Source organism: Heterodontus francisci, chromosome 2, assembly GCF_036365525.1.
Source record: "Heterodontus francisci isolate sHetFra1 chromosome 2, sHetFra1.hap1, whole genome shotgun sequence".
Classification (NCBI taxonomy): domain Eukaryota; kingdom Metazoa; phylum Chordata; class Chondrichthyes; order Heterodontiformes; family Heterodontidae; genus Heterodontus; species Heterodontus francisci.
In genome coordinates this window covers 97,212,178-97,226,544 of record NC_090372.1, presented here as the reverse complement: position 1 = coordinate 97,226,544, position 14,367 = coordinate 97,212,178, and the positions used below count along the sequence as shown (strand labels likewise).

The window sequence follows — 14,367 nt, the reverse complement described above, 5'->3', positions numbered from 1 at the left end:
AACTACTTGAAGGAGAAAATGCTACAGGCATAAAAGGGGAAGTGTTGGGGGAGCAGGACAAACTGCATTGCTCTTTGAAAGAGCTTGTGTAGACTCCATAAGGAAAATTGCCTCTTTCTGTGCTGTATTATTCTATGATTCTATGTGCAAATGCTGGAATTTGTTATCCCAATTACCCATAGAAACAGTGAACGCCATCAGACTCACCGTTATCAAAGCAAATCCAGACTATTAAAATAAATTTCAGATTTAATCTCATTTTGAAAACTTTTATTGAGAAACAGTATGAGTGAACAATGTTTTAAATGATTCAATAAAATTTTGTTGTGCAATACTTGCATGAAAAGGGTTACATTTATATAAAAAGCCAGATATGTTCTATGAGCTTTGCAATGTACATACACAATGTGCAGTATTTTATAGCCCCCAAATAGTTGAGTTAAATAGGAAATTAATTATTGATCATTTGAAATATTCCTGAAACATGCATCATATTTATTAAACACAAAGCTAAAATTAAAATGGTTAAATTGTCTTTCTGAACAACCCTATCCCAATGTATAACCAGAAAATAAGTAAAAAGGACTCAGACTTATAGTTACACAAATGGTAAAAGAAAATAAAGCATCTGGTTAACTGAAAAACATCTTGCTGACTGCAAAATATTTGGTGAACATAGAAGTCAACATTCAATTTAATTGAAACATATATGGCACCATGTTACTTTATTTTGCTAAGAAAACAAGTCATTTTCCTACACCTCGCAGTTACAAATGATCTGGGTGCCTGCGTGCCCTTTCAGTTAGGAATAGTGCAGAACACAGTAAGCCGTGGAAGAAAGGGGAGGAAAGAAAAATAAAGTAACTGTAATCTATAGCAAAAAAGCTATATACTTCACCAGGTTTGCCCCACATCTCTATATTCCTCAATGTCTCTTATTGCCATATTTGCATTTAATTTCTACTTCCATACATACTATATTATACATAGTATATTGAGACCATGGCAGTAGAGACCAGGTCAAGAAAACAACTTAAACCCAGAGATAAATTGTTTTTGTATCATTATTGCAATCATTATTGAACTCAGCACTTTTGGAGTTTTGGCAGTTCTCATAAGGGGAGCATTAGTGAGTATATGGATAATACCCATCTTTTATTTTTGATGGCAATGCACCAACTTTTGGCAGTATGTAATTGAGGGTATATGGAATATATCCAGTTAATTTTTGGAAGCTAAGCTATGAATGCAGATTAAATACTTTTACTCCAGTTCCTAAGCAACACATCACCCACAAACAGAAAAAAATATTTTTTCTAACTCATCCCCATTATTATATTATTGCTTAATCACCCATCACACATATTCTGTGGAACTAATTTTACAAATTTGCCCTTCCAGAACAGAGCTTCGTCCACAGGAAGGACATATTTGGAATGCAGGCCCAAAGGAATATCAGCTTATTCATTTTTATGGACTGAAAATCTTGCAGAACTTATGATCTCAGTGTGTAAAGTCCTGTTGTGCGCCTTTAGTGTGTAAAACTCCACAATGGGAATATGCAGTTGTAAAACTGATCCTCATTTTCAGGATAGAAAATTGCCAGATAAATAGCATTAATCAATCAGATTACTGATCTACTTATAACTTTGAACATCAATTTTGAAGGGTCACCCATCAATAAAAGGAGACTAAACTGCAAGAAGAGGAAAGAGACAAAAGATTCCTCATCTCATGCATGGAAGTTCCACATTATGAACCTGAATGTACCATCTCTTCCCTCGTGGGATCCATAGAAGGACATCAAATCCAAAAGCATAAGATGGCAAACCACACAGATCAAGGTGATACACTTTTTGAAGATTGTAAGCATCAGTCATAGCTCCGGCAATGCAGAACTATTTTTTTTATACTATGCATTTTATATGACCAGCGATTCATTTTGAAAACAAAATCTAGAAATTGGTATTCAGACAACTGCTTAATGTGTTTCTACAACATTAATTTGCTGCTATTTTCATGGAAGTAGCAAGACATTGTATTGACGCCTGCATTAAAATAAGTCAAGGAAAGTCAAACAATTATCACAACAATTTCTAGGCTCAAAAAATTATTGTGATGGTCAAAAATTAAGTGCATTATCTTGTTAAATACATGATCCCAACGATTCATTATAGGTTTTGGTTTGAGCTTGGTGGGATATAATTTTCTCGTGAATCTATGCATATCAGACAGTATTTACATAATATATATATATATCTCATTTTGTTTCATAGTGTTTATCACAAATATAGTTGTATTCATGGAGAATACTTCTGCTTCCATCCCTTTTCCCTCCCCACAGGTTAAGAATTGATTTGGTCTTCGGCTTTTTATGTAAACCCAAGTCATTCCTCATCATGCTTGGAGAATGCAGCAGCTCTTAGTATTTCCATACAGTTCACCAAAATAAGAGCCCCTGTTAGCTGTCTCCAATGTCTTGTTATTGGGTTTTTCATTTTATCCAGTGCGCATTGCAGCTCTTGCAGTACATCCCGGTATCCATCTCCAAACTTGATGCTCCATGTATAAAGAAAATCGTATGCTGGTTTCCACATGGTCTATGAAAGGACAATTAAAATGTGCATGAAGTAAAGTTCAAGAAACATGAAGGAAAAAAATGTTGGATAGCTGCACAATATACATTGTTAAACTGTCAAAGCAAGATCCCACCTCCTGATTAACTTCACCACTTTTAGTTCTGTGAGGTGCTTCATATGCATCGATTTGTTGTTTTGAGAGCTTGGATAGTTTTTCTCCCAACTCTCTCCAACGGACACCAAGCTCCACAGCTATTGAGAGCGTAACAACATCTTGAACAAGACGAGCCACGATTCCTTGGCAATCAATCTTTAACAGTCCCTACAAGAGTACCATGAAGAAAATGGTTTACAGGTTAGCATGACAAAGATTCAGCCTATTAGACAGTGATCTCCTTAAGAGTTTAAGATTAAGAATATTTTTGAGTGCCACAAGCAACGGTGAATTGACAGTAGAAAGAAAGAGAGTTTTCCTTGGGCTGAAAACATCATACAGCAATCAAGACTCTATTTTCACATCTTCACCAAAAACCACTCCAGTTTACTGAAGTCCACAGTAGGGCTGAAAAAGCTTGAAGAAACAACTGCACTTGCTTTACTGGGTACTTTTCAATTATCGGCATATGAATTATACTGTCTTGTAATTTTGTAGTACGCACCTCGATTCACATTTGAATCTTTTCATTTAAGAGTTTTGACAAAAGGTCAACAATCTGAAACACTGGGATCAATTTTTACCCCCAAAATGGGTGGGTTTGGATCATGTGGGATGTTAAAATGTAAAAAAACCTCAACTCAACCCACCCACTCCCAAATTTAAGGGAGGTGGGATGGAGGGAGGCAGCCAACCTGCACCCAGGAAGCAGGTCGCTCAGTTAAATATTTTAATGAGACTGCGTGTCTTCGATTTTATCTCTCTGCCAGCTTTAACGCTGGTTGGCCGGGTTTCCAGGACCTCGGAAAGCCCAGCAGCTATAAGTGAGGCGAGCACCAGTGCACAGAAGAGCTAAGTGCCTTTATAGCATTGCTTGTGGGCCAAGAGGAGGAGTGCTTCACCCAGGCTCCGCAATCAAACTCGTTTTCCACTCTATGATCAGATGTACCACGGGAAACCACCACCCCACCCACCCCCAACCACCATGATCAAGCTTCGACCCTCCAAACCATGTTGCATCCAACCCCTATTGTGATTTCTACCCCAAGAACTAAGCAACCTACCTAATCCTGGACTGGGGCCCCTTCTGGTGCATAAACTGTTGGACAGGGAGTTACGTCTACTAATTAGGCTAGGTCTGTGTAGGAAGCTTTTTTTTTAAATGTACACAGTGGAGTTAAAACTCTGGAGCTTTCAGGCTATGACCATAACTCCTCGCCACCAACACCACGCCCTGCCCATCCACCACTTGGAAATTTCGCCCCGGTAATAATCCCTCTCCATAGATGCAGCTTGATCTCATGCGTATTTCCAGAATCTTCTGTTTTTATCATTGTTTTACATGTTCTGCTGTTATGTTTGTGCTCCATTTTTAAATTTTATTTTGAGAAATTGTGTTAAAACTGAAAAGATTCCATGGATTATTTTTTAAACCAAGTTCACTGAAAGGACACTTGAGATGTTGTTTGAAAACAATCTGTGCTGGAAATCATGTGCTTTAATCTCAAACAACAGAAACATTGGTGACCTGAGAAAGATGTTTACAGAGAAGCCACATGTCAAGGTTTATGGAGGTCAGGAGGTTGACTGTTTGGGTAAGATATTGCTTTCAGTTCAAGGAAAGCTCCTTATTTCCCTCAAGCACACATACATACATTTTTTAAAAATGGTTAACTGGGGGAAAAGGATTTTTTGATTTACAGCTGTTTCTTAGGAATAGAGGGAATAATAAGTTAGTTTGCCATAGTGTGGTAGGAAATTCTTCAGTTTGGTGAGGTGTCCCAGAGTTGAATAGTCAGATGCCACTCAGTCACTCCAAGCAAGACTGATGAACAATCTGTGATGGGTAGGCGTTCAAGGCAATTTGACTGCAGGACACGTCACAGGTCTTTCAGCAAGGATGTAGCAACAGGTCTGCTTAGGTCTTACAGCAGTAGTATAGAAGAAGACTTCTTCAGATTTCAGGATTTCTTAAACACAGGATGCAGTAGGAACCACACTGGGTGCTGGGATTCTTCAGAGACAGGAGCCAATAGGAAGCTGCCACCTTTCAAATACAGGCTTTCTTTTATTCATTCATGGGATGTGGGCGTCGCTGGCTAGGCCACCATTTATTGCCCGTCTCCAATTGCCCTCGAGAAGGTGGTGGTGAGCTGCCTTCTTGAACCACTGCAGTCCATGTGGGGTAGGTACACCCACAGTGCTGTTAGGAAGGGAGTTCCAGGATTTTGACCCAGCGACAGTGAAGGAATGGCAATATAGTTCCAAGTCAGGATGTTGTGTGGCTTGGAGGGGAACTTGCAGATGGTGGTGTTCCCATGCATTTGCTGCCATTGTCCTTTTAGGTGGAAGAGGTCACAGGTTTGGAAGGTGCTGTCTAAGGAGCCTTGGTGCATTGCCGCAGCGCACCTTGTAGATGGTAACCACTGCTGTTACTGTGAGTCAGTGCTTGAGGGAGTGAATGTTTGTTGATGGGGTGCCAATCAAGTGGGCTACTTTGTCCTGGATGGTGTCAAGCTTTTTGAGTGTTGTTGGAGCTGCACCCACCAAGGCAAGTGGGGAGTATTCCATCACACTCCTGACTTGTGCCTTGTAGATGGTGGACAGGCTTTGAGGAGTCAGGAGGTGAGTTACTCGCTGCAGGAATCCTAGCCACTGACCTGCTCGTCTCCACAGTATTTATATGGCTACTCCAGTTCAGTTTCTGGTCAATGGTAACCCCCAAGATGTTGATAGTAGGGGATTCTGTGATCATAATGCCATTGATTGTCAAGGGGAGATGGTTAGATACTCTCTCATTGGAGATGGTCATTACCTGGCACTTGTGTGGCATGTTATGTTACTTGCCACTTATCAGCCCAAGCCTGGATATTGTCCAGGTCTTGCTGCATTTCTACATGGACTGCTTCAGTATCTGAGGAGTTGCGACTGGTGCTGAACACTGCACAAACAGCAGCGAACATCCCCACTTCTGACCTTATAATTGAAGGAAGGTCATTAATGAAGCAGCTGAAGTTGGTTGGTTCGAGGACACTACACTGAGGAACTCCTGCGGTCATGTCCTGGAGTTGAGATAACTGATCAACAACCACAACCATCTTCCTTTGCACTAGGTATGACTCCAATCAGCGGAGAATTTTCCCTAATTCCCATTGACCTCAGTTTTGCTAGGGTTCCTTGATGCCATACTCAGTCAAATGCTGCCTTGATGTCAAGGGCAGTCACTCTCACCTCACCTCGAGTTCAGCTCTTCTGTCCATGTTTGAACCAAGGCTGTAATGAGGTTAGGAGCTGAGTGGCCCTGGCAGAACTATAACTGAGCATCACTGAGCAGATTATTGCTAAGCAAATGCTGCTTGATGGCACTTTACTGATGATTGAGAGTAAACTGATGGGCTGGTAATTGGCTGGGTCAGACTTGTCCTGCTTTTTGTGTACAGGACATATCTGGGTAATTTCCCACATTACAGGGTAGATGCCAGTGTTGTAGCTGTACTGCAACAGCTTGGCTAGGGGCAGGGCAAGTTCTGGAGCACAGGCCTTCACTACTATTGCCGGAATGTTGTCAGGGCCCATAGCCTTCGCAGTATCCAGTGGCTTCGGTTGTTTCTTGATTTTTTTTTTTAAAGAGATACAGCACTGAAACAGGCCCTTCGACCCACTGAGTCTGTGCCGACCATCAACCACCCATTTATACTAATCCTACACTAATCCCATATTCCTACCACATCCCCACCTGTCCCTATATATTTCCCTACCACCTACCTATATTAGGGGCAATTTATAATGGCCAATTTACCTACCAACCTGCAAGTCTTTTGGCTTGTGGGAGGAAACCGGAGCACCCGGAGAAAACCCACGCAGACACAGGGAGAACTTGCAAACTCCACACCGGCAGTACCCAGAATTGAACCCGGGTCGCTGGAGCTGTGAGGCTGCGGTGCTAACCACTGCGCCACTGTGCCACGGAGTGAATCGAATTGGCTGAAACCTGGCATCTGTGATGCTGGGTACTGGAGGAGGTAGAGATGGATCATCAACTCGGCACTTCTAGCTGAAGATTGATGCAAATGCTTCAGCCTCATCTTTTGCACTGATGTGCTGGGCTCCCCCATCATCGAGGATGGGGATAGTTGTGGAACCTCCTCCTCCTGTTAGTTGTTTAATTGTCCACCACCATTCACAACTGGATGTGGCAGGACTGCAGAGCTTAGATCAGATCCGTTGGTTATGGGATTGGTTAGCTCTATCGTATGCTGCTTACACAGTTTAGTGCACAGGTAGTCCTGGGTTGTAGCTTCACCACATCAACACCTCATTTTGAGGTATGCCTGGTGCTGCTCCTGGCATCCCCTCCTGCACTCTTCATTGAACCAAGATTGGTCTCCCAGCTTGGTGACAATGGTAGAGTGGGGGATATGCAGGGCCATGAAGTTACAGATTGTGGTTGAGTACAATTCTGCTGCTGATGGCCCACAATGCCTCATGGGTTCCCAGTTTTTCATTGCTAGACCTGTTCAAAATCAATCCCATTTAGCACAGTGGTAGTGCCACACAACACGATGGAGGGTATCTTCAATGTGAAGGCGGGACTTCATCTCTACAAGGACTGTGCAGTGGCCCCTCCTACCAATACTGTCATGAACAGATGTATTTGCGGTAGGCAACTTGGTGAGGACGAGGTCAAGTATGTTTTTCCCTCTTGTTTCTTCTCAAGAGATACAGGATTCCTTTAGAGAGATGTAGCACTTTCTCTAGGTCTTCCTCTCTGCTCCAGGCAGGTCAAAGCCAAATTTCAAATGCCTGCTCTTTGTCCAACTCACTGGCTTTTTAAAGGATTCAAAGTGAAAGCAAACTTCCTGAATATGGTCACATGTCCAGACATAGAGTCGCCTTTGTCATTCAAAAAGTTTCTCTGAGGAAGGTCAAACCCCTTGCTGGTTTCCTTCAAATGACAGGCTTTTCTGTCCTTGTTTACAAGTTCAGCTTCCTTTCAAAGCACCCATAAAGTTCAGCTTTTGTTCTGAAGTTCTTTTCAAACATTCAAAAATTTCAACGATTTGCAGGTGTCTTAAATGTCAACTGAAGATTTTTCAAGGTTTTTTTTTTAAAAACACAATCTTAAGTTTTTCAATACAAAAAACAAAACCTTGTAACAGGGATAACGAGTAGAGTATATGATTGACCGAATCAGTATCTGGGTAAACATTTTTAAAATACATATTATAACCTGCAGAGAAGTGGGACTAGGAAAGACAGTGCACTCCTCCCAGCTCGGACAGAACATTGTATATATGATTTAAATATAAATACATTTAAAAGGCAATGTTAGACAATACATTTAAGTCTTAAGTGTAGCATTTCTACATTCAGTGATGAAACGTTGCTTGGATTCGATATAAATTCTAGTGTACTGTGTTATCACCCAAGATAACTGTAAGCCTTGTGCTATGCAACAAATTGCAGTTATACTGCACTGTCACGCAAGGAGAAATTAAGAACTATAAATGAACTGATGAATTGAACTTAAAATGGCCACCTTTTGCTACAAAACAAGATGGAGTAAGAGGTCAGGTGACCTCACGTATTGTGAATACACATGGTAACTGCTGGAACTGAATCAATCGGCATGTCTGGTCAAGTGTTGAAGAAAGCATTAGAAATGTAAATGTTCCAATGTTAATAGCTACCCCTCTTCAACAAGTTGAGCTAACAATGATTTTTCAGACATGGAAACTCCAGACTCAATTCAGGATAAAGCATGTGAAAAACACCACTTTATCAAGATGGCACAGAGATGACGAACATCCAAACCCATTGTCTAACACCATTTATTAAAACACAATGGGGGAGAAACTTTGGTCACCTGACAGCAAGTAAGTCTCTGATAAGGAATTTTAATAAGAGCCATTTTCTGTGCAGAGAAAGGCAGAAAGCCAGAAGGAAGAGAGAGCATCTCAGCAAGAAGAAGGGCCCTGCCAGAATACCATCTTTAACACTGCCTTGAGGCAGAGACATAAAGTGACATTTGAAGCTCCCTACTTGAGAAATGGGAACAGGATCTCCACCATTGAACTGTAACGGATATTTGACTAAAAACGTCTGCCGCCAAAGCATCCATCCACCTGAAACTTTCCGAAGTTTGATGTCAGTGAACCAGGATAAAGGAAAAACAGGCCTGCACCATTTAAAAAAAATCTTCCTCCCAGGGGAAACAAAAAGGTTTCACAATGAACTCTCTTTAAAACCATCGAACCTGGGAAAAAGTGAAGTTGTTCACTTTGGCAGGAAGAATAAAAAAGCAGAGTATTACTTAAACAGAGAACAACTGCAGAATTCCAGGGTGCAGAGGGATCTAGGTGTTCTGGTGCATGAGTCACAAAAAGTTAGTATGCAAGTACAGCTAGTAATAAAGAAGGCTAATGGAATGCTATCCTTTAATACGAGAGGAATTGAAAATAAAAAGTAAAGATGTTAAATGGCAGTTATAACGAGCATTGGTGGGACCACATCTCAAATAAAGTGTGCAGTTTTGGTCTCCTTATTTAAGGAAGGATGTAAATGCATTGGAGGTGGTTCATACCTGGAATGAGCGGGTTGTCTTATGAGGAAAGGTTGGACAGACTAGAGTTTTCACTGGAGTTTAGAAGAGTGAGGGGAGACTTGATTGAAGTATAAAAGATTCTGAATGGTCTTGACAAGGTGGATGTGGAAAGGATGTTTCCTCTTGTGGGCGAGTCCAGAACTAGGTGGCACCATTTTAAAATTAGGGGTTGCCCTTTTAGGACAGAGATGAGGAGAAAGTTTTTCTCTGAGGGTTGTGCGACTTTGGAACACTCTGTCTCAGATAGTGGAGGCAGGGTCATTGAATATTTTTAAGATGGAGGTAGATAGATTCTTGTTAGGCAAGGGAATCAAAAGGTTATCGGGGGTAGAGGGGGGTGTGGAATTCGAGACACAAATAGATCAGCCATTAACTTATTGAATGACGGAGCAGGCTTGAGGGGCTGAATGGCCTACTTCTGCTCCTAATTCGTTCGTAGATCTAAATGCATGCTATCTTTTAATCTCTATTTTTTGTGTATGTGCATGTGTGGGTGAAGTTGCGAATATTATTGGGTATTGTTTAACAAACACTTATCTTTCTGTAAATCTCTGAGAAAACCTGTCATTTGTCTGTTTATTGACCATCAAAACACTCATGGGTTAAAACACAACTCTAATAAAAACACACTGTCCTCAGTCAGTTGAGAGGTGAAAAGGGAAACCACCCCTATCATTTCCCACCTGTCCATAACAATTGTTAACATAGAACAGCATCCCTGGGGACCTCAAGTGAAGTGTAATCAAAAAACCTAAGGCATTTGCGCCTGGATTATAAGGGACACGCTCTGGACAGGATTTACTCCCATTTGGACAGATTTTACCCCCATTTGGAAACAAATGAGCTTATTAGCGAGAGGCAGCATGGTTTTGTGAAGGGGAGGTCGTATCTCACTAAATTGATTGAGTTTTTTGAGGAAGTGACTAAGATGATTGATGAGGGAAGGGCGGTGGATGTTGTCTATATGGACTTTAGTAAAGCCTTTGACAAGGTCCCGCATGGCAGACTGGTGCAAAAGGTGAAGTCACACGGGATCAGAGGTGAGCTGGCAACATGGATACAGAACTGGCTCAGTCATCGAAGACAGAGGGTAGCAGTGGAAGGGTGCTTTTCTGAATGGAGGGCTGTGACTAGTGGTGTTCCGCAGGGATCAGTGCTGGGACCTTTGCTGTTTGTATTATATACAAATGATTTGGAGGAAAATGTAGCTGGTCTGATTAGTAAGCTTGCGGACGACACAAAGGTTGGTGGAGCTGCGGATAGTGATGAGGATTGTCAGAGGATACAGCAGGATATAAATCGGTTGGAGACTTGGGCGGAGAAATGGCAGATGCAGTTTAATCCGGACAAAGGTGAGGTAATGCATTTTGGAAGATCTAATACAGGTGGGAAGTATACAGTAAATGGCAGAACCCTTAGGAATATTGACAGGCCAAGAGATCTGGGCGTACAGGACCACAGGTCACTGAAAGTGGCAACGCAGGTGGATAAGGTAGTCAATAAGGCATACGACATGCTTGCCTTCATCGATCAGGGCATAGAGTATAAAAATTGGCAAGTCATGCTGCAGCTGTATAGAACCTTAGTTAGGCCACACTGAGAATATTGCGTGCAATTCTGCTCGCCACACTTCCAGAAGGACATAGGGGCTTTGGAGAGGGTACAGCAGAGGTTTACCAGGATGTTGCCTGGTCTGGAGGGCATTAGCTATGAGGAGAGGTTGGATAAACACGGATTGTTTTCACTGGAATGACGGAAGTGGAGGGGCGACATGATAGAGGTTTACAAAGTTATGGGTGGCATGGACCGAGTGGATAGTCAGAAGCTTTTTTCCAGGGTGGAAGAGTCAGTTACTAGGGGACATAGGTTTAGGGTGCGAGGGGCAAAGTTTAGAGGGGATGTGCGAGGCAAGTTCTTTACACAGAGTGTGCCTGGAACTTGCTGTCAGGGGAAGTGGTGGAAGCAGGTATGAGAGCGACGTTTAAGAGGCATCTTGACAAATACATGAATAGGATGGGAATAGAGGGATACGGTCCCCGAAAGTGCAGAAGGTTTTAGTTTAGACAGGCATCAACAACCGCACAGGCTTCGAGGGCTAAATGGCCTGTTCCTGTGCTGTACTGTTCTTTGTTATCTTTGGTACAATCATTAAAAGCAAAATGGTGTCTTAAAAAGCCTGTACGATAAACAAGGACAAAAATTTATTCCGAAGAAGGGTCACTGACCCAAAACGTTAACTCTGCTTCTCTTTCCACAGATGCTGCCAGACCTGCTGAGTGATTCCAGTATTTCTTGTTTTTATTACAAAAATGTATTTGATGCTCAAGTTTTTCTTAAGTTATTAACATAGTTTCAGATTCTCTGGCAAATATTTTGAATAATTTGTTTTTACATTTCTGTTGACTTTTGTTATTTTCTTTAAATCAGTGCTTTCATACTGATTTAGTTTGGTTTTACTTGTTTTGGTGTATTTATTTGTGGCTGGCAAACAAAATACTTTTGGCACCCACCAGCACCATAGAGATAAAATGGAATATGCCTGGATGCAGTGTAAAGCTCAGTTTTCTCTGGCTCATCAGGACACTATAACAATAAAAACTGAAGAGCACCTTTGCAACATTAGTCAATGTCTGAGAGAAAATTTCTGAGTTATCAAAGATGCAGCTAGGGGGCAATGAAACACTAGTGAAATGATGGAAGGGGAGGGCAGACTCTTCACTGAATTATAGATGAATTCCTTATTCATTGATCACAAATAGTCCAGAGCAACCACTGCCCTGACTAAAGATAGTAGCAAACAGTACAGCCAAGAAAGCCAGGAAAACAGGTTGTTTAGAAAAAACTTAAAGGTTGCACTGTTTCATTGAGACAAATAAAGTCAAAAGGTCAAAAAAAAAATCCTGAGCTTCCAAAGTTTCAATTGGGGGAAATAAAAAGATACATTTATAGAAAAGTAAAACGATAGCTCTGATGAGTTCCTTGTTGAATGCCTTACTGTCATGATTGGTCGAAGTTTTCACGTAGCCACCCAGGCAAGGTGGTGTAGGTTTGTACCCCAACAAGAGTAAGAAACTTCAGGAGATGAGGGGAAGAAATGGACAAATCCACCCTGATTTAGCCAAGATAATATGCATAATTAATCCAACTATTTTCATAATCAGACACCGCCCTGCCACCTGCTAGTGGTTGGACCATGTACAATATCAGCACAACAATAATAAATCTAGAGTTATAAACTGCCCTAAATTAGTAATCCAAAATGTACTAAAAATTGGGTTAAGGATGAGACAGATTTCAAATATAATACAGCTGGTTGTGAAAAATAGAAGAAATAATTTATGGCTCCAGTATTATCATTGAACTCATTAAAAAGATAAGCATGTTTTTAAAACAAAAAATTTCCCTTGAGCTTTAATATTTTTAAATTTGTGACCTATATCCACGCCGGGGCAAACTGCCCTTTCCAATTCCACATAGTGCTGACAAGGCCCTTGCTGAGGAATACAGGTCACTATGCTCTCTCAGGGAATGTCATGAGCAAATTTTTGATTTTGTTTTATTTATTTGGTCATTTCTTTCAACAAGCCCCTTATGGCACAAAGCTTAAGGATGTAATTATTTTGCATAACATATGTAGAAAGCTGCAAATAGAAAGCTACATTTTTGAAATGATATTGTTGTTACGACCAGGTGAGAAAGGTGTCTAGGGGTCTTTCGCTGTCTTCACCTGGTCTTAATGTAACAGGGTTTAATATTTAAACACACTGTGTTTTGAGCTCCACTTGGTGAATCCTTGTTCACCACTTTCCAATTATAAAGGCAAAGAAATGAGCACACTAGGTTTTCTTAGGTTTAAAGTGAAATTTATTAAACTTACTTTAATTCGGTTAACGCCTACAGATATGTGACACGCCCACGCTAGCATGCACATGCTATACACACATGGAAATAGGGACAGAAAAGAGAAGAAAAAACAAAGTAGAGAGATTTGAGGCAGTCTCTGAAGGGGATTCCTTGTTACTGTTTCTGTGTGTCCAGCTCTCCGTACAGTCTTTGATTGTAGACAGCTCTTACTTTACGTTGGGGCCCAGTATTCTTCTTAAACCTTGTTCACTGTAGGAGACTTTTCTCTCTTGGGGTTCATATGTCTTCAATAGTTTCCAAAGCTGGTGAGAGCGAGATGAGAGCAGACAGGAGAGACGTCTTTTTCAGACCAGGAGCAAACAGCTCTGAGTTCGAACTCCCTGTTGGAAGTTCAAATTCAAAAACTCTGTCAGTTAGCTAGTCATGTGACTAAACTGGTCTGACCACGTCTGTTTTTGTATTCAGCTATTTTAGTAGTTAACCTGGAATGCTAGCCTTTCCACCTTCAACATCTGGTAATCAAAAGTCCACTGTGGATTAAATTGGAGCAGGGAAAAGCCCCTTTGTCCTTTATAGTACTGTTTGTTGATATGCTAATGTCTCTCTCCAACCACAGCCTCCAATTGTTTTTTAAAGCAAGTTCTTTCTTCACCAACAGTTTAAAATCAATATAAAAACAAGAAATGCTGGAACCACTCAGCAGGTCTGTCAGCATCTGTGGAAAGAGAAGCAGAGTTAACGTTTCGGGTCAGTGACCCTTCTTCGGAATCAATGTTCATTTGGCAAAATTAATTTTCCTCATTCTTGGCAGATGGGGGCTTGCCTGACATGGCTTTTTTCCCTATTTGCCACGATAAAGTGAGTGTCATCTGTTAAACTGTATGAAAGAACGCACAGTTTTTGAATATATTAGAATGTAGTCAGCATCATCAATTCACACTATCCAGAAATTATAGCCTTCCAATCAAAGATCAGCTGCAGCAATCAGATTTTCCCAACTCAAGTAAGAAAAGAGCTCCTCGACCCCAAGATAGAAAATCCTATAATCCAAATATGCATGACAGGAAACTAGCAATCAGTGTCTGCAAAAATAAGCAAGGAGCATTCTACAGATATAATGAACACTGGAGATCTTTAGTATTGTGAGTACAACCCTCAGTCCAAAT

General features: G+C 41.1%; 1 protein-coding gene across 4 annotated transcripts in view; it reads right to left on the bottom strand.

Annotated features, from left to right (window-relative positions):
- Nucleotides 1-287: 287 nt before the first annotated feature.
- Nucleotides 288-14,367, bottom strand: part of macc1 (MET transcriptional regulator MACC1) — a 90,819-nt gene continuing 76,739 nt past the window's right edge. For all 4 annotated transcript variants that reach the window (XM_068009103.1, XM_068009091.1, XM_068009098.1 and 1 more), the window contains exons 4-5: nt 2,713-2,901; nt 288-2,600 (exon numbers count right to left, since the gene is read on the bottom strand). In XM_068009103.1, coding sequence (XP_067865204.1) covers nt 2,388-2,600; nt 2,713-2,901 — 402 coding nt within the window. In that variant the 3' untranslated portion in view covers nt 288-2,387. The remainder of the gene's footprint in view (nt 2,601-2,712; nt 2,902-14,367) is intronic.